The sequence below is a fragment of the Equus asinus genome, chromosome 26 (genome assembly GCF_041296235.1).
Source record: "Equus asinus isolate D_3611 breed Donkey chromosome 26, EquAss-T2T_v2, whole genome shotgun sequence".
Taxonomy (NCBI): domain Eukaryota; kingdom Metazoa; phylum Chordata; class Mammalia; order Perissodactyla; family Equidae; genus Equus; species Equus asinus.
Genome location: NC_091815.1, coordinates 42,567,017 through 42,594,832, shown reverse-complemented (window position 1 = coordinate 42,594,832; position 27,816 = coordinate 42,567,017). Strand labels below are relative to the sequence as shown.

The 27,816-nt window shown below is 49.4% G+C and overlaps 2 protein-coding genes and 1 long non-coding RNA gene across 7 annotated transcripts; 1 reads left to right on the top strand and 2 right to left on the bottom strand.

Moving 5' to 3' along the window:
* Window positions 1-335: 335 nt before the first annotated feature.
* Window positions 336-5,915, bottom strand: LOC123281290 (uncharacterized). Its single transcript, XR_011498541.1, has 3 exons — window positions 5,787-5,915; window positions 5,349-5,412; window positions 336-3,824 (listed from the first exon to the last, which is right to left on the bottom strand). It is a non-coding gene; the product is annotated as an uncharacterized lncRNA (long non-coding RNA).
* Window positions 5,916-6,034: 119 nt separating this feature from the next.
* Window positions 6,035-12,655, top strand: ZNF132 (zinc finger protein 132). Of its 2 annotated transcripts, none has more exons than XM_014865575.3 (3): window positions 6,035-6,582; window positions 8,428-8,596; window positions 10,175-12,655. In XM_014865575.3, exons 1-3 carry the CDS (start codon window positions 6,568-6,570, stop codon window positions 12,103-12,105), a joined length of 2,115 nt encoding a protein of 704 aa, XP_014721061.1. In that variant the 5' UTR covers window positions 6,035-6,567; the 3' UTR covers window positions 12,106-12,655. The 2 variants fall into 2 exon arrangements, with proteins under 2 accessions (XP_014721061.1, XP_014721062.1); XM_014865576.3 differs by having other exon boundaries at window positions 6,196-6,582; window positions 8,470-8,596.
* Window positions 12,656-15,028: 2,373 nt separating this feature from the next.
* ZNF584 (zinc finger protein 584) lies at window positions 15,029-27,493 on the bottom strand. 4 transcript variants are annotated; one of them, XR_011498540.1, is made up of 5 exons: window positions 27,292-27,493; window positions 26,352-26,478; window positions 22,971-23,096; window positions 20,320-22,318; window positions 15,029-15,594 (listed from the first exon to the last, which is right to left on the bottom strand). XR_011498540.1 is itself a non-coding variant. In XM_014865622.3 (4 exons), the coding sequence occupies exons 1-4, from the start codon at window positions 27,307-27,309 to the stop codon at window positions 21,318-21,320; spliced, it is 1,272 nt and encodes a 423-aa protein (XP_014721108.2). In that variant the 5' UTR covers window positions 27,310-27,493; the 3' UTR covers window positions 19,798-21,317. The 4 variants fall into 4 exon arrangements, 2 of the variants coding, with proteins under 2 accessions (XP_014721108.2, XP_044616140.1); XR_006520711.2 differs by having other exon boundaries at window positions 26,352-26,487; window positions 27,292-27,441; XM_014865622.3 differs by lacking the exon at window positions 15,029-15,594 and having other exon boundaries at window positions 19,798-22,318.
* Between the last annotated feature and the right edge of the window lie 323 nt (window positions 27,494-27,816).

Here is a 27,816-nt window from a genome sequence, read left to right as displayed (position 1 = left end):
ACAAACACCGTTTGATTTCACTCACATGTGCAAGATAAACAAACACACAGACAAAGAGGACAGATGAGTGGTTACCAGAGGGAAAGGGGGTTGGGGGCTGGGCATAAGGGGTAAAGGGTAACATTTATGTGGTGACTGACAAATAATGTAGAACTGAAATTTTACAATGTTATAAACTATTATCACTTCAATAAAAAAAAAATTGAGATTATTGTTTAATGAGTACAGAGTTTTGGTTTAGGAAAATTAAAAAGTTTTGGAGATGTATAGGGGTCATAGCTGCACAACTACATGAATTTACTTAATGCCACTGAGCTGTACACTTAAAAATAGTTAAAATGATCAACTTTATGTATATTTTACCACAATTTAAAAAAATCCATTGAGATACCATTTCACACCCACTAAGATGACAAAATCAAGTGTTGGCAAGAAGGTGGAGAAAGTGGAACAGTCCTACAGTGCTGATGGGAACATGAAATGGTACAGCCACATCGGAAAACAGTCGGGCAGTTTTTAAAGAGTTAAACATAAACCTACCATAGGACTCAGCAATTCTACTCTTAGGAATCTACCCAAGAGAAATGAAAACATGTCTACACAGAGATTTGCAAGCAAATGTTCCTGGCAGCATTATTCATAAATAGCCATGAACTGGAAACAATTCAAAAGTCCATCACCTGGTGGTGGATAAAGAAAATGTGGTATATCCTTACAAGGGAATATTATTCAGTAATAAAATGGAATACTGATGTAACATGAATGAACATCAAAAACATTATGCTAAGTGATAGAAACTACACACAAAAAGCTACATTTTGTATGAATTCATTGAGATGAAATATCCAGAAAACACAATATGTAGAGAACAGTTAGTGGTTGCCAGGGGCTGGCCATGAGAGTGGGCCTTGGTTCCAAATGTCCAAAGGAACTTTTTGGGGCAATGGGAGTGAGGTGAGATGATAATGGTGGCACAACTCTATAAATTTACTAAAAATCATTAAACTGTACACTTATAACGGGTGTATTTTATAACACATAAATTATACTTTAATAAAGCTATTTAACAAACAGGACTAGGGGCTGTTCTTTCTCATAATCCAGGTGTTCCTGACCAGGTGATGATGACCAAAAGTATCCAGCTCCCTGGGAGATGACCAGAATGCATAAAACCTTTACATCATGAGTACGGCTGTGGCAGATGTACAGATCCACAGGCCTTAAGATTCTCTCTACACCCTCATCCTGCAAGCGCCAGCCATCTAACAGTCTGCCAGCTCCCCCATGCCCTACTTCCTCACACCCAGTGTCTCTGCACCTACTTACTATACTCACCTGGTCCTGGTATAAGTACAAGTGGGTGATAGACCACTAGGGTCTGGCTATCAGAGGGCTTCCTCTCAGCACTGCTGGGAGGAGACGTTTCCTGGAACAGAGACCATCACCTTGCTTCTTCCAGGCCAACCACTGCCTTCCCCAGGCGAACTGCAGGTCAGAAACTTCAGAACAGAGGCTTCATTCCTTCCCAGGGGACATGGGGTGGAAATGCAAACCAGGTCACGACTGGCTAGAAATGCTCCACACCTTGCTGCTCTACCCTCTGTCAGGTGCTACAAGGCTTCCCAATGGCCAGTCTGGGCGAACCTCTGTTCTGTTCTCAATTTACTCCATCTGCTCAACAGGGCTCCCATAGCAAAGGAGAATTAATTGGTGACATATCCATTATCAAACAGTCCCAGGCCAGCTCTGGTGGCCTAGTGGTTAAGTTCAGTGCACTCCACTTTGGTGGCCAGGGTTTGGTTCTTGGGCACAGATCTACACCACTTGTCTGTCAGTGGTCATGCTGTGGTGGTGGCTCACACACAAAAAGAGCAGATTGGCAACAGATGTTAGCTCAGGGCAAATCTTCCTCAGCAAAAACAAAACAAGACCCAGTCTAGAGCAGTCTGAGGTCATAGTACCAGGGCTGGGTGAAGACAGGAATGCTTACAAAACCTTTACGTCATGAGTACTTGAAGCAGCTCAACAAAAGCATGATGGATGTCAAATGCAGACTTCACAATGTCCATGAACAATGGGAAATTTCCCCGGAAACCACCCCATCAGGCCCCTTGCTCAGAGCGGGAGTCAGGTCCATGCCAAACTCAGTCATGGGTGAGCAGCATGATGCCATCTAGTGAGTACAGGGCCACTCACCATCCCTCCGGGGGAGTGCCAGCTGGGAAGAGGGGGCTGCTTACACTGAGCAATTCAAACACAGAAGGGCTTCTTCCACAGGACCAGCAGTGCAACAGCTCTCCCGAGGTCCCTCAGCAGGTCACAGAGTACAACGTGGCCCCTACAGGCTTCCTCGTGCTCAAGGCAGTCAGGAAGTGGCTCCCCAGGTGGAGGTCCTTCTACATGAGGTCACCTTGTGGAGAAGGCTATTCATATATGGTCTTTCTTGGGTGTTAATTCTTTTATACTGAATGAGGTTTAAAAAAGAGACTGATTATTTAAAATAAAAAATTTTTTAAAAAGGCAGGGGCTGGCCCATGGCCAAGTGGTTAACTTTGCATGCTCTGCTTCAGTGGTCCAGGGTTCACCAGTTTGGAGCCTGGGCACAGACCTAGCACCACACATCAAGCCATGCTGTGGCAGCATCCCACATAGAAGAATTGGAATGACCTACAACTAGGATATACAACTATGTACTGGAGCTTTGAAGAGAAAAAAAAAAAAGAGGAAGATTGCCAACAGATGTTGGCTCAGGGCCAATCTTCCTCACCAAAAAAAAAAGGCAGCTGAAAACTTGACTACATTCACTGCTCTCAAAAAGCTTTTTTCCAGAGTGAAGTTTCTGGTGCTGGGCAAGGTGGGAGCTGTGGGTGACAGCTCTCCCATGCTGGCTGTACTCCTGGGGCTTTCTCCAGTGTGAATCATTCTATGCAAAACAAGGCGGGAACTGCAGATTTTTGCTCTCCTACTTACTACACTCACAATGTAGTAACTTGCTGCTGCAAAACAGGAGTAAATCTGTGAGAAGAGGCTGTTCAACATTAGCTGTACTCATTATGCCTTTCTCCAATGGGGATTGTGTGAAACAAGTTTAATATTTTCCTGAAATGGGGCCGGTCCCAAGGCCGAGTGGTTAAGTTCGTGTGCTCCGCTTTCGTGGCCCAGGTTAGGATCCTGGGCGTGGACCTGGCACCACTCATCAGGCCATGCTGAGGCGGTGTCCCAAATAGCACCACCAGAGGGACCTACATCTTGAACATACAACTATCTACTTGGGGGCTTTGGGGAGAAGAGAAGGGGAAAAAAAAGATTGGCAACAGATGGTAGCTCAGGTGCCAGTCTTTAAAAAAAAAAATTCCTGAAAGGTTCCACATAGTTACTGCATTTGTACAACTGCTCTCCGGTGTGAATTTCTGGGTGCTAACGAGAGCGCAGCTCTGAACAGAGGTGCCCACATTCTCCACACTTCACAGTCCTTGATCAGTGTGAACGTTTTGGTGAAGGGGAAATTGCAAAATTTTGCTCAAGGCTGGGCCACAGTCCCTGCCTTTATAATGGCTTTCTCTGTGGCAAACGTTCTGGTGCTCAAAGGGACCGAAGCTTTGGCTGGTGGCTTTCCCATGTTACCATACTAGGAACATTCTAAGATGTGAACATACTCCTGCTTTCTGAGGACGGAGACAAAGTTGAAGATCTTTCCACATTCCCAATGTGCTTGAGATTTTTTTCCCATTTTGAAGTTTTTTGGTGGCAGCAAAGGGTTGCCTCTCCTTGAACATCTCTCCACATGCTACGCATTGGTCAGGTGTCTCTTCAGTGTCAGTTCTCTGTGGGTTATGAAAAACATGGAGTTGGCAGGGTCTCAGTGTCTGGTGACAGTCAGGTGCTGTGCAGTGAGGGGAGACTAGGCCTCAGACTGTCAATACTGTGCCCACCTTCCTCAGAGGGAACAAGCCAGTCTCATGGAGGAAAAGGTTCTCAAGAACCATTTAAGGATGTGTATTGGCTTAGGACATGTTAAGGGAATGCCAATGGTGGAGGATCTGGCCAGAAGAGGGGAGACAGAGAAAGCGTGAGAGGCAGAGAACAGAGAGTGGTCAGCCAGGGGACAGGAGTCAGGGGAAAGTGGGATGGAGTCAGATGGGGGTCAGAAAGATAGAATAAAGGCATGGTTACCCACTTTGGCACCAGGGAAACAGGGCACAGGTCAGGTACCAGGTGAGAGACTAGCCCACTGCCACAGGCACTCCCATATCTGTCTCCCACTCACCAGGACTGGTCTTCCATGGGCCTCTCTGGTTATGGACTGATGCAAGCTTCACTAAGGACCCCCACTATTTTTCTGAAAGAGGCATGTGACCTTGTCCTCAAAGTCACTGGGCCCTGCAACACCAAGCCAGGAGGCAGATGGATGTGACCTAAGCACTGGGCAAGGGACCTGGGATCCCAGTCTCTGTCATGCTAGCCACCTCCCCTTATGTCTCCCTAACCCTGTCCCCTGACACGCCTGCTCCCCACCTCATATTTAACAGCATAGGCCCTCCTCCTGGATGTGCGCTTTCCCCAGATCCAGTGGTCTTTGGACAGTGCTTTTCTGTTTCTGCACCCACCTCCTCCACCCAGCCACTGGTTCTTAGTCTGGACACCCCACACTCACCTCAGGATCTGTCTTAACCACAACCTAAAACTCTCCTTCCAAAATCCCATTCTCAGGCCCTTCCCTGATCCAGGCCACCAGTGCACTGCAGCCTGGACATCTGGAGGCCAAACGGGAACTCCCTCTGTGTTCATGGGTGGATGTGTCACCTCCACTCAGAGGTCCCAGACAACTCAGATTCTACACCCACAAAACCCAACTGCTAATCTTCCCCAAACATCCTCCTTCTGAGAACCTCTGATCTCCATGGGTAGCACCTCATTCTTCCTAAACACTTGGGACGGTCCTTCATCCCCTACTTACATTCACTCCCCATATGTGGCAGGAAATCCCATCAACTCCATCTTGAAAATCTATCCAGAATCTGATCACTACTCCTACCTCTCCTGCTTCTACTCTGGACAAGCCACATCATAACTGCCAGAAGAATGAATGAAGAATGAAGCAGCAGGCTCACGCATCGCCCCGTTTACAGCCCCACCACGACCCCCCTCCCAACAGTGTGTTCCCACAGTATCCACTGGGGTGCTCTCAAAATCCTCTCTCATTTCACGGCCATCTCTCTTCTGTTCAGAATCTTCCCTGTCCCCCAGCACACTTAGCCTGTCCAGAGGCAGGACTCCTCTCCCCGTGCTCTCGGTGCCCCGCAGGCCAGATGCGAGAACTTTCCTGGGTGCCCTCAGGTCGGTCTCACCTCCGAGTCTTCGCACACGCAGATCCCTCTTGCCTGTGCCCTCCGCCTCTCATCAAACCGGATTCTGAAACGGAAACGCCCCCGTGAACGCCCCGCTGTCCTGAGCGCCCAGGCCCGGGGCTCAGTCGGGGACTTGGGACACTGGGGCTGGAGTCCAGCGGGTGGGGGCCAGAAGAGTCCCCATCCGTGCCTGGCCCCTCGGCTCGCTTATTAGCGCTGGGCCACGCCCTCTGGACGCGCGGGCTGTGAGCCTCCGTCCCACTCCGTGAAGAGGTCGCAACGCCAAGGAAGACGAATCCGGGCGGCCATGGGCACTGCCGGGCTTTGGCGAAGGCCCCGGCGGACAGCCCCGCGCCGTAAGGGCTCCGGGAGGCGGGACATTCGCTGCGGCCACGGGGCATGCAGAGCGCAGGGGCGGACCCTCCTCGACGCTCGTACCCTGCCCACTCCCGTTTCCGCGGGCGCGGGTAGCCCCCCGGACGCCGTCCACAGCCGCCGACCCGGTCCCTCAAAGGCCAGAGGCCACAGCGACAGCCCGACACCGGAAGTTCCACCCCCGCAGCGCGGCCCTTCCGGAAACTCCCCTCCTCCTAGGCTATCACTGACCAAAGTCTGTACGGCACGCCCGATGACGCCCCTCTCCTGGGTCCTTATTGGCCAGGGCAGGACGCACGGCCAGGGGCTTTCTGGGTAGTGTAGTTCGCGTCGCGTGAGCAGAGACGCGAGGCGCGCCCTTATGTGATCACCTAGGCGACGACCAAGCTACTCGCGACCTCTCGGGAGATAGCGTCATAGTTGGCGACGGCCCTGAGCCAATGAAAGCTAGCTCCGCGCGGGCAGCGGAGGATGGGGCGGGACTTCCGTCGTCGCCATTGCAGGCTTCGTTTCGTGGCCGAGGGGCCGTCCGCAGGCGGCCTCCGGGACCGCAGGAGAGGGACCGGGCGGTGCCCGGATCCTCGCCGCGCTGCTGAACGCGTTTTTGTTCCCGGCCAGTGACTCCTCCTTCCCGAGCCTCAGTGTTCCCGGGTGTGGAGTGGACGCGGCGCGTCTCTGCACCCCGCCTTCGTCCCACGGTCCCGGAAGGAGGCGTCCCGGTCCCCAGGCGCATTTGAGACCGGGGAAGACAAGGCCGAGTGCGGCCATCGGCCCCGGTCGCCCGCCCACTGGGGCGTGGGGTTCGGATGAGCCCACAGGCTCCGACGGGGCCGCGGCGTCGCTGATGGACGTGGCGCAGGTGAGCCGGGTGCCCCAGGCCCTCACCCGCCGGGGTCCCCGCCCTCGTGATCCTGGAGCCGCGGCGTAGGGAATAGTGATGTCGCCACGTGAGTCTAGGGCCCTGAGAGTCACTTCCCTCGCATCTTGAATCCAGCCAGAGGTTATATGGAGGAGTTCACGTTTCTGGAATCCTGTGGGATAAGGTCTGGAAGGGTGTCCCGACTACAGGGACCCCCATGTGCACATTGCTTGGAAGTGTTCAGGGAGCCTCATGTCTCTTTCGTCGGGTAGAAATAGGTAGCAGGGAGACTGAAGTTAGGCCTGGAGTGGCAGGCTGAGGAGCTAGGCCTCTCTCCTGAGTGTGGTGGGGGTCACGGAAAGTTTAGAGCAGAGGAGGGAGGTGATCTGGCTCCGGTCTTTACGGGCTCCTTGTGGATTTGAGTGGAGAACAGACTGGGTGGGGTTAGAGGCAGAAACATCATGGAGGTGAGTGCAGTAGTCCAGGTGTGTGCTGTTGGCGGCTGGACCAGAGAGGAGGCTGTGAAGGCAGGAGAAGTGGTTGACTCCTGGATCTACTTTTTAAGTAGGGTGGACTGGATTTCCTGATGTGGGGCAGTGAGATAGCAGGGTTGACCCGGAAGGTTTTGCAGATGTGAAATTGGTGTGAGTAGTTTATAGAGGGAAAATAAAAAGTTGAGTTTTGGCCATACTGTATTTGAGATGTCCCAAGGACTGCCAAATTGAGGGGCCAACTGTGCCTCTGAATATGCAAGTATGGATTTATGCCAGGTCCAGGCTGGAGACATCCAAAGGGTCAAGGCTTGTGTGTGGACGCTGTGCAGCTGTAGATTGGCTTCAGGATGGTGACGAAGCCTCTTTGCAGAGAGTAGACGTGGGACCAAAAAGTGAAGCCTACAAGTAACGGAAGTAAGATGGCAGTGGGTCCTGGGATTAGAATGGTTTCTCTACAGCTCAGCAGGTTTGGGGGCCTGTGGGTTTTGTCCAGCTGTCAGGAGTAGCAGAGACGGAAAAGGGTCAGCCCAAGCTACAAGTCCCCAAGCCACTGGCAGGGGCCAGCAGGTCTAGGATTTATGTATTAGGAAGAGCAAGGACTGCTATGACTGGTGAGGGGACAGCATGTGAAAGAACAGAGGTAGAAGAGAGCAAGGGTGTTTGAAATCTACTCGTGGTTCTTGGGAGGTGACGATTGAAGCAACAGGGTGAGGAGGGGAGGCATTAACTGGAGGGGTGATGGCTGTCCCTGGCAGTGGGGGTTTTGGAGATCTTGGGCAGGCTAGGGTCAGTATTGAGTCCTGATTGCCTTTGTCAAGTATGCCACGTGCATAATGGGATGTGGGGACACTAGGGAGATGCCTGTGGTATGGACAGGTGATAATGGAGAGGAGGGTGGAGAAATGAGGATGGTATGGTCCAAAGAGTGATGTGTACAAGGTAAGGGTATATAAACCAATGGGCCCAAGGCTCTGGTACTAGAGGCTCAAGGAAGAAAGGAGAGCCCAAATTTTCTTATACTTGGGAGGTGATCTGAGGGACACAAGGAAAATTGGCCAGTGGGGGAAGGAGGGGCTGCATGCCAGCCCAGAGCTCAGATATTGTCCTCTGCCCACCTGCCCTTTGTTTCTCTGGGTTGGATTGGCCTCGATACAGTGACCAGTAGAACTACATGTGGAGAGGGACACCAGTGGTGCGAGGGCCTGTTATTGCCTCTGAGGTGGGGGCCTGAGGAGGAGTAGGAACAGAGGGGGTCATGAGTAGAGGAGATGCCAGTGGTAGATGTGGCAGAACTCTGAGTTATAGCCCAAGGGCCTGGGGTGTCCATTTGACTATTTTGTTTGTTTTTCAGTTCTCCTATTGGCCCCCTGGCTCACCTGTCCCATCATTTCAGAGCCCCGTGACCTTCGAGGATGTGGCCGTGTACTTCTCTAAGGAAGAGTGGGGGCTCCTTGATGCAGCCCAGAGGCACCTATACCACAATGTGATGCTGGAGAACTTTGAGCTCATGACTTCACTTGGTAAGGCCCTTATGCCCTGCCCTGGCATGGTGACCAGCTTCTGCCTTATGTCTTCTCCCCATAGAAAGTTCTGTTAATCCTAAAACCAGACCATGGATACTTCTTGCTTCCCAGGTACCTGTGGATGCTGGGACTGGGCTTTGTGTACTACCACTGTCTCTCCCTGGGCAGCCTTATAAGCAATCCTAATAGCTGTTGCCCAGGGGCCTTCTGGGAGCAGAGGTTGGGGATCAGGCATCTTTGGTCTGCCTAATGGATCCCACTGAGCTTAACCAATTCCTGGCTGGGTGACCCAGTGTGGGGCCATGCCTAGGTTCTGCCCCTTCCCCCATGAGACATTTTTTAAAAGCAGGTTTCTTGAGATATACCATAAAGTTCACCCCTTTAATGTATACAATCCAGAGGTTTTTAGTATGTTTATACAGTTGTATAAATATCACTATAATCTAATTTTAGAACATTTTCATCACCTAAAGAGAAACTTTGTACCCATTAGCAGTTGCTACCTATCCTCCCTCACCCCTTCGCCCCTGAGTCCTAGGCAACTGCTAATGTACTTTATGACTATATAGATTTACTTATCCTAGACATTTCATGTAAATGGAATCACACAATATATCTTTTTCCATGACTGGCTTTCACTTAGCATAATGTTTTTGAGGTTCATCCATGTTATAGCACATATCAGTACTTCATTCCTTTTTATGGCCAAATAATATTCCACTTTATAGATATACCACAGTTTGTTTATCCATTCATCAGTTGGTGGGCATTTGGCTTGTTTCTACTTTTTAGCTGTTATGAAAAACGTTGCTATGAATATTCATGTACAAGTTTTTGTATAGACATGTTTTCATTTCTCTTGGGTAGATACATAGGGGTTTCCAAACTGTTTTCCAAATTGGCAACACCATTTTACATTCCCACTGCAGTACCAGTGTTTCCAGTTTCTCTACTGCCTCATCAACACTTGTTACTGTCTTTTCTCTTATAGCTATCCTAGTGGGTGTGAAGTTGTATCTCGTTGTGGCTTGGATTTGCATTTCTCTAATGACTAATGATGTTGAGCATCTTTTCATGTGCTTATCAGCCATTTGTATATATATGTACATATACACACATAGTCATACATTGCTTAACAACAAGGCAGTGTTCTGAGAAATGATTGATGGGTAATTTCGTGATTTTGCAAACATCACAGAGTATACTTACACAAACCTAGATGGTATAGTCTACTACACATCTAGGCTGTATGGTACTAATCTTATGGGACTACTGTCATATATGCAGCCCATTGTTGGCCAAAACATCATTATATGATGCATGATTATATCTTTTTTTGAGAAATGTCTGTTCAAGTCCTTTGCCGCATCTCTGTGTTCTTGCCTCTGATGAGGCCTCTTTATTCTGTGGCTTGGCAGGCCTTGTCCTGCACAGTGGGCCCTTCATTCTCATTCTGGCCCCCTTGACGTGTCAGCAATCCCTTGGACCCATTGATGTGCCAGTCACACATTTCTAATGAGTCATCCTTTCCACCAAGTGGAACACTCAGTTAACTGGGAATTTCTCTGCTTTCAGGTTGTTGGCATGGAGTGGAAGATGAGGAAGCACATTCCAAGCAGACTGCTTCTGTAGAAGGGGTGTCACAGGTCAGGATTCCCAGTGCACATGCTTCCACCCAGAAGGCTGACACCTGTGACATGTGTGGCCCATTCTTGAAAGACATTTTGCACCTGGACGAACATCAGGGAACACATCCTGAGGAGACCCCCTACACATGTGGAGTATGTGGAAGAGAGTTTTGGATCAGTGCAAAGCTTCACCAGCACCAGAAGGAGCACAGTGGGGAGAAGCCCTTCATATGGGACAAGGGCAGGAACTTGTTTGTGAAGAGCTCCATAGTCTACCTGTCAGAGAAGCTCTTCACTTGTGGGGAAGATGGTAAGGATGTCTCGGACAACCATGACCTCCTCCAGCACCCAGCCACTGACAGCAGCGGGCACCCATGTAGGAGCACAGAGTGCCGGGAGGCCTTCCCCCACAGTTCCGGTCTTGGACAGCTCCCAGAAGTGCATACCACACAGAAACTCTTCAAGTGCAGTGCCTGTAGAAAAGACTTTGGGAAGAGCTCCACTCTCCTCAACCACTTGAGAACTCACTCTGAGGGGATACCATTTAGATGTTCGACAGTTGGAAACTCCTTAGAGAAGAAATCAACTCTTGTTAACCACCAAAAATTTCACACTGGAGAAATATCTTATGTGTGTGAGGAGTGTGGGAAGGCCTTTAGTCACCCATCTAAACTGAGGAAGCACCAGAAATTTCACACTGGAGTGAAATATTATAAGTGCAGTGACTGTGGGAAAACCTTCAGGCACAAACTCACACTTGTTCATCACCAGAGAGTTCACACAGGAGAAAGGCCATATGAGTGCAGCGAATGTGGGAAAGCCTTCAATAACAGGTCACACCTCACTCGGCATGAGAAAGTTCACACTGGAGAAAGGCCTTTTGAGTGCAGCAAATGTGGAAGAGCCTTTAGCCAAAGCTCCAATTTCCTTCGGCACCAGAAAGTTCACACCCAAGTAAGACCTTATGAGTGCAATGAATGTGGTAAAGCCTTCAGCCGCAGTTCTGCTCTCATTCAGCACTGGAGAGTTCACACTGGAGAAAGACCTTATGAGTGCAGTGAGTGTGGAAGAGCTTTTAACAATAACTCTAACCTTGCTCAGCACCAGAAAGTTCACACCGGAGAACGGCCTTTTGAGTGTAGTGAATGTGGAAGAGACTTTAGCCAAAGCTCCCATCTCCTTCGACATCAGAAAGTTCACACTGGAGAACGGCCTTTTGAATGCAGTGAATGTGGGAAGGCCTTCAGCAACAGCTCTACACTCATTCAGCACCAGAAAGTACATACTGGGCAAAGGCCTTATGAGTGCAGTGAATGTAGAAAAGCCTTCAGCCGCAGCTCCAGCCTGATTCAGCACTGGAGAGTTCACACTGGCGAAAGGCCTTATGAGTGCAGCGAATGTGGGAAAGCTTTTGCTCACAGTTCCAGTCTCATTGAGCACTGGAGAATTCACACAAGAGAAAGGCCTTATGAGTGCAGTGAATGTGGGAAATTCTTTAGCCAAAACTCCATTCTCATTAAACATCAGAAAGTTCACACCGGAGAAAGGCCTTATGAGTGCAGTGAATGTGGAAAGTTCTTTAGCCGGAAGTCTAGCCTCATTTATCACTGGAGGGTTCACACTGGAGAAAGGCCTTATGAATGCAGTGAATGCGGGAGAGCCTTCAGCAATAACTCTCACTTGGTTCGTCACCAGAGAGTTCATACACAAGAAAGGCCCTATGAGTGCAGTCAGTGTGGAAAAGCCTTTAGTGAAAGATCCACACTCGTTCGACACCAGATAGTTCACACCAAAGAAAGGACTTATGAGTGTGGCCACTGTGGGAAAATCTTCAGCCGCCTATGCAACCTTGCTCAGCATAAAAAAATTCATACCTGAACCGAGCCTGATGGAAATGGCCTTTGTAAGAAAAATCTTAAGCCAAGTCAAATTTCATGCAGTAGAATACCCACAGAGGAATTACCTACATGTACCACTAATATAGAAAAGCCTTTGGAAGCTACTCTGCCCTTTCTGAGCAGCCCAGGAACCTGGGCAGAGCTGTCTTCCCCGTGGAGCATGAACCTCTTTCCAGGCTGCCTGGATCCAAATATTTGCAGCAGTCAACCACCAATGCTTGGAGAAAACAGCTCCCTGTGCCTCCCTTCCTCTTTCCTGGAGGGAATCTGGATTGTCCTGGGCCCTTTGGAATGGCTTCATTCCCATTGCCTCTGAGAGAGTTAGGGAATGAACTGACCCCACACTAGTGAAGAAGCCTTGAAGAATGTCAAGTTTGGGCTTCTTAAGAAGATGCATGTTCTTCATGGATGTGGTCAAGTCTGCATGTAATCCCAGTGACGTGTCCAGTAAGCTCACAAATCACCCTCCCCTGGCACCATCTACCTTCGTCTGCTCTATCCTGTGTGATAATAAAGACTTTATTGGTCAAGTCACCTTTAATCTTGGGGGTTGTGTTGGGGTAGGCTGAGAAAAGAAATGGGTAGAGTAGGGGATGGCCAGTAGGGGGCACCCAACAGCATCTGCCTCAGGGTATGGTAGGAATATGGGAACTCACTCTGTCCTGTTGTGGCCTACTTTGCATTGCTGCCTGAAGGACTGGGAAAAACTGAAGGGCTCGTGGAGTGGACACAGTGGCCTGTTTCAGAGTTAACTGTGGCCACAGCCCACCCTGAGGAAGGAGTATGTTAGGCTTCAACACTAGAATGTTGGGTCAGGGGTAGGTCCCTAGTTCCCAGTGGGAAGTCTGGGTTTCTCCATCTGTCTGAGGAGAAGCTGTGTTCTGGTTCCTGATGAGGATATATGACCCTGGGAGACCAGTAGATGCCCAGTGGGTACTCTGTGTGGATAGAGAAACACTGGGTGTGAGGTAACGGAGTTGGGGAGACTGGTAAACTATAGGCCCATGCTCTCCCAGTCAGGAGCAGCCACAGTTCTCCATCAGCTGTGGTTATGCAGGATGAGGCAGTTAGACCAATCTGAGACCTGCAGGGGCATGTGGGAGCCACCATGAGTACAGAAACACTGGGCAGTGTCGAGAAGACTGCTAAACTAGAGATGACTTAGTTGTTCCACAGGTGCATCAAAACTCCTCCGGGTGACTGACCAAGTGGATAAGAGTGTGCAGAACTCAGGACCTGCAGACCTGTGTATTGCCCACAGCTGAAATACAAGTGTTTTAACCTCCCTGAGCTGTTCATCTCATGGCTGTCACTGCTCAGGTGTCACTCTCACTTCCCCCAACCCTGAGGGAAAACAGAGCTCATGGTATGGGGAGTGGTTTATGTGAGTAGCCAGGGTTTCTAGAGAATCGCACAGCCATTGGCCTTCATTACTCTACCTCTGTGCCTCCAAGCAGGTCTGTCCCTCAGGGGTGGGGAGACAACATGGTGGAGTTAATATGGGTTTCCCAAACCTCCTGGTTTTCAAAAAAGATCCAGATATTTGGATTTTTATGTGACTTTTGATTTTATAAATGTTGGAGCCATTTCCAAAAACATTCCAATACAAAAGCAGTTTACTGAAACCTCTAGGTGGGTTATGTATATTCTCCTGGGCCCTTCCAAGAGTCCTGGGGGAGAAGGACCAGGAGTCCTCTGATGTGAGAGGCTTTGGCCTGCAGTGTCCATCCATACTGTGTGGTGGGTCAGAAGCCACTGCTGCTGCCACCTCTTCCCAGGGTGATTCTCCCCAAAGCCCCCAAAGGGACAAGGAATGATAACATCAGGGGCAGAAGCAAAGGCAGGCTTGCAGTCAGCACAGTTTACAGCAGGGCTGCTCAAGTACTCCCCAGCACCATGAGGTGTTTGGGGGATCCCCCACCCTGCACAGGCCTTCCTGGGTGTAATAATTGTCTTCCACCAACACGGAGGCTCATGTTGGATCAGTTATAGGCCTGCTGAGCTACATGGGATTCAGGCCTCCAAGCAGATTGGGGTAGGATAGATACTGGTCATCAGAGCTCAGTCCTTTGTGCCCTGTGTGGAGGGCCATGGTTAGATCTCATAAAATGGCCCTCAGTTCACGACTAAAGAGTCTTCTGTGCTTGCCCTGAACTGGCCTTCCAGTCTCCCAGTGGGGCTCAGTACACAGCAGCCAATCTGTTGGGGAAGGGAGATGTTTGCCAGTGATGCCAGAATACTTCAGGCAAAGGCCTGATGGCTGTGACCACTGGCTGCCCAGGATACCAGTCTGTGTGGGGCTCTGTAGTTGCATTGCTTTCAGCCCACCCTCAATCCAACAGGCAAGTGCCTTCAGGCCTTTGATGCAGTCTAAGACTGATCCTGTGCACTCAGCCCTAGCCAGTCATAACTCTTCTCTGGGCTCTGTCCAGCAGTTCCCTGCCCTTGGACCTTTGCCTGTGCCCTCCCCAACAAGGGATACCCTCCACCGTCTTCTCAACCTCTCCCAACCTTGCCTCTCCCTCTCAGCTGCATTATCGCTCCTCCGTGTTGGTGTCAGCCTCTCTCTGATGTCTGAACCTTTGGTCTGACACCAGTCCTCTGCTACCATGTCTTCCCACAACTGCACCCACAGATGCAAATGTTTCAAATCTCAAGGGTATGTTTGCTTTTCTGAAAGCAACAGAAATGGCTCAAGGTGTCACTGATCCTGGAGACTAGTGCTAAACAAGGTGTTCTTAGAATTTTAAAGGTCATATGACTTAGCTCTGGCTGCTATAACAAAATACCGTGGACTGGGTGGCTTAACAGCACTAGAATGTCAGTAATCACCACTTCCTTTCAACATTCCATTGGAGGTTCTAGTCAGTGCAGTAAGGAAAGAAAAAGAAAAGGCATCTGGATTAAAAAGAAGTAAAACTTACTTTATTCACAGGTAATACAGTTGTCCATGTACAAAAACTCTATGAAATATAACAAAAGCTAATAAGCAAACTGGGGCCCCACTGTCCCCTTTCTGTACATAGAGCACAATTCTGTTCTCAAAATACCCCACAAAACGAACACAACCCCCAAGATTACAGGTGGCTTTAAAAAAAAAAAAGACCTGTGTTATATAATTTAGACCAGTGTAAGGTACTACATTCCAGGGATGAGTGATTTGAAAGCTGGACAAATCCATGACAGGTATATGTACAGTCAACAGTGTCCATAAAAAAAAATCTTTGATGCAAGCCCCCGGACCATCACTGGTTGGAGATGGGCCCCAGGGTGGGAAGGGTCAGGTCCTGAGGGAAATGGGCAACCATGGGGCTGGATCTCCAGTCTCCTTTGGGAAGGATCCTTTGCTGCATGGAGAGGAGAGGGGGAAGATTCCCTGAACATGTTGGCATCCAGGTGAAGGGAGAGGTTACTCTACAGCAAATCCAGTTACTCTTCTAGGTCTCACACTCCAGGTCCACCCAGCTCACTGTGGGGAAATAGAGACATGAAAATTAATCATTAATGCTGGCGGAAGAATAGATATAGATCAATGGAACAAAACACAGAACCTAGAAATGGACCCATACATACAGGCCCAAAGGATTTCTGACGAAGGTGCAAAAGCAACTAAATGGAGGAAGAAGAGTTTTTTAAACAAATGGTGCTGGAACAAATGGACAGCCACAGGCAAAAAATAACAAATCTCACACCTTACACAAAAATTAACTCAAAAAGGATCACATTTAAATATAAAACAGAAAACTAAAATTTTTAGGAGAAAATTTTTGAGACTTAGGGCCAAGTGAAGATTTCTTAGACTTGATTAGAAAAGCACAATTGATAAAAAGAAAAAGTGGACCCTCATCAAAATCACTTTAAAGTTAGAAAATTATAGAAGTAAGTGGATTAGTGGCTGCCAGGGGTTAAGGTTGGGGATTGGCCATGAAGGGGCAGCAGGAGGGCAATCTTTGTGGTGTTTGACCTGTTCTGTATCTTGATTGAGGGGATAAGTTACATGAAGCTACACATGTGATAAAATTGCATAGAACTACACACGTGTGTGCATGTATAACATGAAATCTGAATAAGCTCTGTAGACTGTAAAAAAGTAGAATCATTAAATGTTAGATTAAAAAAAAAGCACTACATGAAAGCAGCAGCCATGATGACTTCCCTTCACTAAAAGGTAAACGCCAAGTGCAGCATCACCTGAGCCCCCCCGGAGATGGACATGAGGAGAGACCAGAGGTCCCGAAATGCAGACAATCAAGAAGGCCCTCAATCGACACACCAAGAGTGCCCTTTCTTAGCCCTTGTCACTGTCGCCAGTTGTGTGGTTTCTTGAGGGATGTCTGTCTCCTCACGTCTTAGTCCACTCCAGCTGCTATAACACACCATAGCCTGAGGGCTTACAGACAACAGAAATTTATTTCTCAGGTAGAGAGGCTGGCAAGTCCAAGATAAAGGTGCAGGCAGATTTGGTGTCTGGTGAGGATCTGCTTCCTGGTAAACAGCCGTCTTCTCACTGTGTCCTCACACAGCACAAGGAGGGAGGGAGTTCTCGGGGGTCTCTTATAAAGGCATTAATCTCATTCCCGAGGGCTCCACTCTCAGAACCTAATCACCTCTAAACACTATCACAATGGAGATAAGTTTTACCCACTGTATTTTGGGGGGACACAGTCTCTATCGCCCTACTAGAAAGTAAGTTCCATGCAGCAGGCCCCTGTGTTTTTCGTCCCTGGTGGGCGAGTTCAGTCCCCAGCACACAGCAGCAATTCACCAGGCATGGGATAAACAGGTAAGCAGACTCAGGCAATTTGCTGAATGCAGGAAGAGGGATTTTCTACTCTTTCACTTTGATGTCCTTCCTTCTCTCCCTCCCCAGAGTCAGCTGTGGTGACAGGGCTGTGGTCTGGGCCCAGCACAGTCCTGCAGAGCAGCCAAATACTCACTCAACAAACATTCTCCAGGGTCTACTGTGTGCCAGGCCCTTGCCTGAGCTCTGGGATAGACACATTTCATCTCGAGTCAACGCGCGATGCAGATTTAACATGCAAAGACTAAACAACAGGGCCACTGCAGAGAGTGGTTGGAGCTCTGCAGGAAATGATGCAGGTGACAGGAAGTGATGACTGCCTCTTCAGAGTGACGGTCCGGAACACCTCTCTGAGGAGGTCACTCCAGAAGAAGAGTATTCTGGCCACAAGGAACTGAGTGCAGAGGCCCCAGGCAGGAGTGAGCTGAAGAGTTTAAGAATGAGGAGACCTGTGGCCTGTGTTGGGGAGGAGCAGGGCATGGGGTTGGGAACCAAGTCATGCCGGCACTGTAAGCTGGGGTGGAGTTTGGTTTATTCTAAGCCCATTAGGAACCACAAGATGGATGTGGCTGCTTGTGGTGAGGCTGGGCGGAGGCTGACTTTCACATGCAGGTGCATGCTGCCGGGAGCTTCCCAGGGCAGGAAGGGCAACTCAGAGTAAGAGACAGAGCGGACTCATGATGAACCTTTGCATTGGTGGAATCTGGGCCTCCGGAGCCTGACGCAGCTTTCACCCGTCCATGGGTGTGGTGGAAAAGTCTGTGCTGGACTTTAGGAGGCCTGGCCTGGGCCATCCTCGGCAGGAGACGGGGATGTCAATATGTGGGGATCACTGCAGGGGAGCTATACTGTAAAAGTGAGCTGTACTGGTCTGCTTAGGGTGCTAAATGATTAAATTCCAGAGCATAGCTTTAAAATGAAAATAACCAATATTAAAAAGATATTGTTATGGACTGAATGTTTGTGTCTTCCTCAAATTCATGCATTGAAGCCCTAGCCCCCTACGTGATGCTGTGAGGATGTGGGGCCTCTGGGAGGTAATGGGTTTAGATGACAGTGAGGCCTCCATGTGGCAAAGAGATAGCAGAGCTTCATCTCTCTCAGCCGTGTGAAGACATAGCAAAAGATGGCTGTCTAAGAGCCAGGAAGAGAGCTCTCATCCAGGAATAAATCGGCCCATGCTAGGATCTTGGACTTCCAGCCTCTGGAACTGTGAGAAATACAGTTCTGCAGTTTAAGCTACCCAGTCTATGGTATTTTGTTATAGCAGGCCAAATGGACTGAGACACTTACCAGGAGATGAGAAGAGTTGCCCTCAGGGTATCTGCAGAACAAGATGGAATCTGGCCCCATGAATCAGTTCATGGAATTTTATAAGACGAGGTATCAAACTGAATATTCAGAATTTCAATCCTGCTCTCCTGCTTAATTAGTAGGGAGACGTGCATGTTTATCATTACTGTTACCAACAAATTGACACCTGCCCTGTTGACACGGGGACTAAGTGCGTTACACACTGAACACTATCACAATGGAGATAAGTTTTACCCACTGTATTTTGGGGGGACACAGTCTCTATCGCCCTACTAGAAAGTAAGTTCCATGCAGGAGGCCCCTGTGTTTTTCGTCCCTGGTGGGCGAGTTCAGTCCCCAGCACACAGCAGCAATTCACCAGGCATGGGATAAACAGGTAAGCAGTGAAAAAATAAGCACGCTGCCTCTGTAGATGAACTTTAAAAAGCTGGAAGCAAGCTGTCTGGCACGAATCCCCAAGATCAGTGAAGCCTTGAGCCCTTGAGCCGTTGCTTGCATGTTGCTAAGTCTTTAAGGAACACAAAAGTATCCCTCGGTTGCTAACAGAGGGACTGCTACACTGCTGTACACTGCTACAACAGTGCAGACTAGTCACGAGGACAAACTTAGAGGTGGCAGAGGGTTGGTGTCCGGCCTGACATCAAGGCATGGAGGACAAAAAGAGAATGAGTCATAGGACTCATGAAGAGGGGACGTCTTGGCTTCACTATTGAAGGGGTGTTACTGGGAGAGGGAGCAAGGATGAGGAGGCAGTCCTGATAGGCTGAGGGCACGAGAAAATTCCCAGGGGCCAGGGACTGCAGGGTATATTCCAGAGGAGAGCTCCACTGCCAGGCAGAGGCTGTTTAACAATGGGCTGTTGGCGTTGGCTCCCAGATGAAGTTTGGGCTGAAGCGAGGGCACGAGTGAGTCCCACCCAAAATGGTACCCTGGGCAGGTCCAAGAGTCAGAGCCACCAGGCTTTGTTCCTGATGTTCCAGCATCACCAGGGAAACGGCACCCTCCAAACCCTCCCCAACAGGTTGGCTGCTGTGTGCAGAGCCCCAGTGGGAGACCAGCAGGCAGATTCAGGGCAAGTGCAGAGGATCCTTCACCATGCGCTGGGGGCCATCTTATGAGATCTAACCAAGGCCACCCACACAGGGTACAAAGAATTGAGCTCTAATTACTGAGGTCTTCCCTATCCCCATTTGCTTGGAGATCTGAGCCCTGCCTGGCTCAGTTGGACATGCACCCCCATGTTGGAGATAGATAATTATTACACGGCGGGGAGGGCCTGAGCAGGCTGGGGGTGGCCATGTACCTTACGGTGCTGGGGAGAAATTGAGCAGCCTGGCTGAAACTGCCCTGACTGCAGGCCTGCCTCGGGTTCCGCCTGTGTGGTCATCACCCCTCCAGGGGTGGCGAGAAGAATCACCCCAGTTAGGAGGCAGCAGTGGCCTGAAGCGCCTCAAGCCTGGGGGCACTGGTGCTCTCCCCAACATGTCTCCCAACTAACGGTCTCTTCTTGACAGGAAGCACAATTTCTGGACTAGGGACACAGCTACAACCAACATACAAGTTTTGATGAACTGACATTTTATTTACCTTTTGGGAAAATACTTTCCAAATTTTTTAAATCAAAAGGCCCCACAAACCAGAAGATCTGGATCCATATGTTGATTCAACCACTTCTCTCCTTTGAGCCCCGGGACAGTGGCAGCAAAAACAACGAAGGCTATCGTGTGCAGACACACTGGGAACCCAACTGGGTCACACAAACCACATCCCAGGACTATGGGATCTCCCTTCTCTCAGCCCAGGGTGACGGCCATGAGGTGGACATGCTCAGGAAGCTGATGAGAATCCAGAAAACCTGTAGCTTACTTGCTAACAGTGACCTCAGCCACAGATAACTCTGCACTCCTCACACCGTGGAACGACAGTTGCTGGAACATTTGTGGGTGCCTCTTTAGATCCAACTCAAACTCTAGTTTACCAGACACCCCCCCGCCCCCATGTTACTCCACTCAGTATTTCTGTGCCCACTTACTCTTTTAAACAGGCCCCTGTAGGTCCTATGGTCAGTCTAGAACTTACTTCCACACTCTAGTTTTCAGAGAACATGGCTTCTGAGCTGATTCTGGAAACAGCTTCTTCTGACCAATGCCAGATGTTGTACAACATTCTCTGGGAACAAGGGACCCAGCTCTCTTGTCCTTACACACATGGGGGATCTTAAAGCAATGACCCCATTCTTCACAAGCTCTGGACCCACAAAGAAACCTGACATCCAAGCTACCAGATTCATCCACAAAGCTCTTCAGTCTTTCTCTGGAGGTCTCAGACACCAATGAAAATTAGGCCAATCTTGACTGGAGCTGTTGTCTGCCATCCTGCTCTCCCCACTGAGGTAGATAAAAGTCAGGGACCCCCAAAGAAGCCATTCCCTCTATTTATGAGCCCAATTCTGTTCTCAGTCCCTCCACACACAGGGATCAGAACCCCCAAAAATAAAAGTGGCTTAAACAATACGGCCTTTGTTACCATACATTCCAGAGCAGTGAGTCAGTCAGTTCCAGAGTTGGATAAATCCATGACAGGTACCATGTGTAGTCTCATAGCATCCATGAAAGTGGTTAATCTTCCCTGGAAGATCCCAGTAGAAACTTCTCAGCTACTCTTGGCCAGAACTAGGTCACGTCCACACCTAAACCAGTCAAGGGAGGGAATAGGCCCATTATGGGTTCCACCACTCATGATTCTCTCCTATATAGAGTGGGGAGCACAGAGGTCTGCTGTCCCAGAGTACACTGGGGTGACTGATAGACCCCATGGGGACAGACCAGGTGGTAGAGGTGGGGTGGCTTCTGTCACAGAAACTGGCAGTGACTTAACACTGCCAACAGCCTGGGCAGGTCAGAGTGCAATGTAGCTCCCAAAAGCTTCCCAACACTCCTGGCACCACCCCAGGGTGGTGGTGGGGTCTGCCAGGTTTAGCTTTCAAATGGCTACTCTCCTAATCTCTCTTGAGTGAGACCTTTCATGATGAACAAGGTGTCAGCCATGGCTACAAGCTTTCCCACATCCCTGTCCTCCTACTGCCTTTCTCCAGTGTGGACTTTCTTGTGCTGAAGGAGGGTGGAACTATGTTTGAAGGCTTTCCCACATTCTGCACATTCATGGGACCTCTCTTCAGTGTGGAACTGCTGGTGCCGATTGCAGTAGGACCTGGTCGTGAAGGCTTTTCCACACAGGCTGCACTTGTAGGGCCGCTCCCCAGTGTGGACCTTCCAGTGCTGGTAGAGGCCGGAGCGGGTCACGTACGCTTTCCCGCACTGCTTGCACTCGTAGGGCCTTTCTCCAGTGTGCACTCTCTGGTGAAGAATGAAGCTGTGGTTGTATTTAAAGAACTTCCCACATTCCCCGCACTCATAGGGCCTTTCTCCAATGTGAACTTTCCGGTGCCGGATGAGGGTGGACAACACGCTGAAGGCTTTCCCACATTCGCTGCACTCATACGGCCTTTCTCCAGTGTGGATTCTCTGGTGCAGGACAAGCGCATCTTTGCGGTTGAAGGTTTTACCACACTCACCACACTTGAAAGGTTTTATGCCCGTGTGAACCTTCTGGTGCTTCCTCAGCTTAGATGGGTAACTGAAGGCCTTTCCACACTCGTTACACACATGGGATGACTCTCCAGTGTGAATTTTTCGGTGACTAGCAAGGGTTGATGTCTCTTTGGGGGCATTTCCACCTTTTGGGCATCTAAAGGGTCTCTCTTCAGAGAGAGTTAAGTGGTCGAGGAGCGCAAAGGCCTTCAGGAAGGCCTGCCCACAGTCACTGCACTTGAAGGGCTTCTGTGCAGCTTGGACTCCCTGCTGCTGCTGGCAACGGGAGCTGGGTGGGAAGGCCTTGCGCTCAGTGCTCCTGCATGGCTTCCCCCTGCTGTGGGCGCCCTCGTGCAGGAGGAGGTCTAAGGTGGCTGGGACATCCTTCCCAGACGCCCCACACAGAAAGGGCTTCTCTGACAGGTGAACTCTGCAGCTCTTCACCTGCTTGGGAGGAGCTTCCTCATCCTCCAGTCTGCACAGACAACCTGAGACAGAGAAGTGAGGTGCCAAGAGCTGGATTAGAGGGAGGAGGCACCTTCTCACCAATGCACACTGCACACACCTAGAAAGAAGTCCACAGAACTGCCAGGAGGGTGCTGGGAAAGGTCTGGGTGAGGAAGGGCTGGCCCAGCAGAACAGGGCTCTGGCAGACCATGGAACAGGGAAGACCTCAACAGGGACAAAGACACAAAGATGGCAGCAATGCAGGGAGGAGAGCTGGGGTCTCTGAGCCACTCCTCTGCACTGGGTTTAAAGGAGGGCCTTAGATGATGACAGCAAGTATTGTGAAGAGGATGTGTCTACTCCGATGAAAAGACAATTGTAACAGAGTAGCCAGTGGTCAAATATTATTTAAGGACACATGCACATCACAAATCACAGGCAGAGCAGGTCAGTAGTGGACAGCTCTGTGCTGGCACAGAGACAGGAAAATGACAAGATACAGAGGCCAAAAAGGTGGGTCATCCAGGGTCTGAGAGTCATGGTAGACATGGCAAGACCACAAGGTGTGTCCAAAAGGGAGAGGAAAGGTGGGACAAAATGCAGTCACTGGCCTCAGCACCAAGATGCCAGTGCACACAGACACCCAGCATGCCGCGAGCCCGGCACTGCAACCAGGCCCCCAGACCCACTCACCAAGACCAGGGCCCCTCTCGGCCTCTGTTCTGCTGACCAGGATCATGTCCACCATGTTGGGTACCCAGAGCTGTTCTTCATCATCCTCCAGTTGGGTAACCGCATGGGACCTCAAAGGTGCAAATCCTAGGAGGAGAAAGGAGTAAGAGGCCAGCCCAAGCCAAGGCTGACCCACCCTGCCACACACCACAGGGGCTCACGTCATCATGGCAACCAGGTGCACTAGAAAAGGAACCTCCTCTGTACACTTAAAAATCAGTTAAGGGACCGGCCCAGTGGCACAGTGGTTAAGTGCAGCCGTTCCACTTCAGTGGCCTAGGGTTCCCTGGTTTGGATTCCAGGTGTGGACATGCACGGCTTAGCAAGCCATGCTGTGGTAGGCATCCCACATATAAAGCAGAGGAAGATGGGCACGGATGTTAGCTCAGGGCCAGTCTTCCTCAGCAAAAAGAGGATTGGCAGCAGATGTTAGCTCAGGGCTAATCTTCCTCAAAAAAAAAAAAACAAACAAACAAAAATAGAAATACCATAGGATTCAGCTTTTCCACTTCTGGATATTTATCCAAAGAACTTGATATCAATGATCTAAAGAGATTTAAGCACCCCTATGTTCACTGCAGCATTATTCACAATAGCCAAGACGTGGAAGCAACCCAAGTGCCCTTCTACAGATGATCAGATAAAGAAGATGTCATATATATATATACACACACACGCACACGTGCACACACACACACAAGGAATACTACTCAGCCATAAAAAAGGGACAAAATTGTCCCATTCACAACAATATGGATGGTCCTTGAGGGTATGATGTTAAGTGAAATAAGCCAGACAGAGAAAGACAAATACTACATGATTTCACTTGTATGTCAAAGATAAACAAATATATAGATAAAGAGAACAGATTAATGGTTAACAGAGGGGAAGGGGGCTGGGGGTGGGCGAAAGGGGGAAAGGGGCACATATGTATGGTGACGGACAAAAATGAGACTACTGGTGGTGAGCACAATGAAGTCTATTCAGAAATTTATAAATAATAATGTACACCCAAAACTATACAATGTTATAAACCATTATGATCTCAATAAAATTACTGGGGGAAAAAAGGCAAAACAAAAAGCAAGCTCCCCTCCTTTTTTCTTGGATTTGCCCATGGTCTGCCATAGCTTGTATGTCTTGAATTGCAGTTCTTTTGGTTGTTCCCAAATAAACTTGCTCTGTGGGTAAAACAACTGGCCAATTTACATTTTTAGTTGACAATCACAACACCCATATTAAAAAAGATCTCAAACCAATAACCTAATTTTAACCTCAAGAAACAAGAAAAAGGAAAGCAACTAAATCCAAAGCTAGCAGAAGAAAGAAAATAATAAAGAGCAGAGGCAAATGAAATAGAGATTAGAAAAACAGAATCAATGAAACCAAAATGTGGTTCTTTGAAAACATCAACAAAATTAACAAGCCATTACCTAGACTGACAAGAAAAAATAGAGAGAAGACTCAATTTATTACAAACAGGAAAGAAAAAAGGAACATTACTAACAACCTTACAAAAATAGAAAGGATTGTAAGGAAACACTATGAACAACTGTATGCCCACAAATTAGATAATTTAGATAAAATGGGCAAATTCCTAAAAAAGAAAAAACCTACCAAAACTGACTCAAGAAGAAAGAAAAAATCTGAATAGATTTAAAAAATAAACTTTCCCTACAGGAGGAAAACAAAGGCCTAGGACCAGATGGTTTCACTGGTGAATATTAATGTTGAAATAAAAATTAACACTAGTCGGGGCCAGCCTGGTGGCACAGCAGTTTAGTTGGCACATTCTGCTTCTCGGTGGCCTGGGATTCGCCGGTTCGGATCCCAGGTGTGGACATGGCACCACTTGGCAAAAGCCACGCTGTGGTAGGTGTCCCACATATAAAGTAGAGGAAGATGGGCATGGAGGTTAGCTCAGGGCTAGGCTTCCTCAGCAAAAAGAGGAGGACTGGCAGCAGATGTTAGCTCAGGGCTAATCTTCCTCAAAAAAAAAAAAAGAAAAATTAACACTAGTACTTCACAAACTCTTTCAGGAAAAAGAAGAGAAGGGAACACTTCCCAAGTCAAACATTGAAGCCAAAATTACCCTCATACTCAATCCAAACAGAGACATTAGGAGAAAAAGAAAACTACACCATTGATAAGTCTTATGAATACAGATGCAAAACTCCTCAACAAAATACTAGCAAACCAAATCCAGAAATACATAAAAAGGATTACAAATCATGACAGACTGTAATTTATGCTAATAATAGTCACACAGATGAAAATCAATCACTGTAATACACCATGTTAATAGAAGAGGGGACAAAAATCACATGATGATTTCAAAAGACATAGAAAAGTATGAGACAAAATATAACTACCTTTCATGATAAATGCACTCAACAAACTGGGAAGAGAAGGGCAATTCTTCACCTGAAAAGGACATCTGCAGAAAACCTACAGCTAGCATCTTACTAGTGAAAGACTGAACGCTTTTCCCATAAGATTGTAAACAAAACAAAGATGTCTACTCGTGCCACTTCTATGCAATAAAGTACTGGAGATTCTAGCCAGGTCAGTTGGCAAAGAAAGAAGTAAAAATATCTCCATTCACAATGACATGACATTATATACATGGGAAATACCAAGGAATCCACTGAAACTATTAGAACTAATAAATTAGTTTAGCAAGACTGCAAGATACAAGATCTGTACATAAAAATCACTTATATTTCTATACACTTGCAATGAACAATCCAAAATGAAATTAAATAAACAATTCAACTTAAAATAACATCAAAAAGAATACAATACTCAGGAATAAAGCCTTGTACACTGAAAACTATAAAACACCCTTGAAAAAATTAAACAATAGCTAAATAAAGGGAAAAACATGCCATGTTCATGGATTAAAAGATATTAATATGGCAATACTCACCAAATTGAACTACTGATTTGAATTCATGGCTCAAGCCTGGCCCAGGGAGGGCCCTCTAAAATTTCTTTTGGAGGAAGAAGGCAAAACCCAGAGCACAGAGAGGCCATGGCTTCAGCAGAGTCACAGGGCCAACGAGACGCACAGCTGGATGGGATTTTGAGGGCAAACTGTAAACATCTGAACCCCAAGCCCTACTTCAGGAGGCCATGGGACAACAGGTGTTGAGGCTGCTATCGGCCTGCTCAGAGAGAGGCAGAGGAAGAGCAGACAGCCGAGTCCCAGTACTCACAGCACTAACCACAGGGAACCTGGGAAAGAAGCAGCCTCTGTGGTGTAGCTTTAGGATGGGTAGAACTTCCCATGGGGAAAGGCAGAGGTGGTCAGTTCGCTGGGGAAGAGTGTGAGAGACTTACCCAGCGAGCCAATGAGCGCAAAATTCTCCAGCATCACATCATGGTACAGGCTCCTCTGGGTCAAATTAAGGAGGCTCCACTCCTCCAGGGAGAAATACACAGCCACATCCTCGAAGGTCACTGGGCCCTGTAATGATTGATTCAGTCTTAGGGTCAATAGTGGTCAGAACAGCCAACCAAAGTACGGACATAGGAACACATCCAGGACCTATGACCTGTGTTTCAGAGTCCTGCCGAATCTCTCTCTGACATCATCTTTCCCTTTGAGCCCCATTCCCACCCCTACCTGACACATACCCTCATACCTGCCTCCTTCTAAGACCTCTACCTCCGAGGACTACCAGGGCCCCCAGTACCACTGGTGCTTCTCCCCTCGTGTACTACTGGACTCTCTATCCAGCCCACGGCAACAACAGTTGGGAAACCAGACAGACACCATCTATGTACCTGGCCAGGCACAGGGCCCCACCTTATCTCCTCTGTGTCCAACAGATCATCTCTCAGAGACAACCAAACCCATGCTCACCCGTCTCTCTTAGGCCCAAGAACCTGGTCCCAGGGCCCTCCACCTGCCCTCGTGCCAATCAGGGACATAACTAGGTTCCGCAGCACCTGATAACTCCACACCCCAGCACGACCTGGCCAGCTCACCCACTGGCAGCTCCCTGGACGCCCCAACGCCACTTCTGCACGTGGCGTTTCCAGAGTGCCCCACAGAGGGCAACCACAACCCCATCCGCCCCAGGACTGCCACACTGCCCAGGGCCCACGGCCGCGGGCACCCTCGCCCTGCCCTGAGGACCCCCCCACCGGACCTGCGCCCAGCTGCAGCTCTCGGCCGCCCGGCGCAACGCACCGGGCGCCTCGACCGCTGCCTCGGCACCAGCCGTCCCTCGCCGGCCACCGCCTGCCTCACCCCGCCCGGGCTCCCTCCGCTCACCTGCCCCTCCGCGGCCATCGGAACCCGCGGACGACGGGGCAGCGGCCAGCGCTGACCGCGACGGGGGCCGAGCTTCCGCGAACTCGGCCTTGGCGCTCCAGGGAAGGTGGCCGCTGCGCTGCTCGAGGGGCGCGCGCCCACGGCCGGCGGCCGACCGTGCGCGCGCGCCGAAGGCTACACCGGAAGTCCCGCCCTCCGGGGCGGCGGCGGGAGCACAGGGCTGCACTTTTGCTGACTCGGCGCCGCCGAGGGGACCTCATTTCCCAGCTCCCCTCGCGGTGGCGCTTGCTTGTTGCCCAGGCGACAGGGGAGCGCACGGCTAGCTTCGGCTGGACGCGCGCGAACTACATCTCCCATAAGTGATCTCGCAGTGCGTCCGTACAGACGGAGCCAATGACGGCCCAGGAGGGGGCGGTTCCCGGCGAGCCGCTCCAGCGGGGGAGGAACTTCCGGGTCGGATCCGACGGTTTCTTTGGAACCGTGGCGGGCGAGGCGTACGGGAGGCTCTCCTGGCCCGCCGGAACG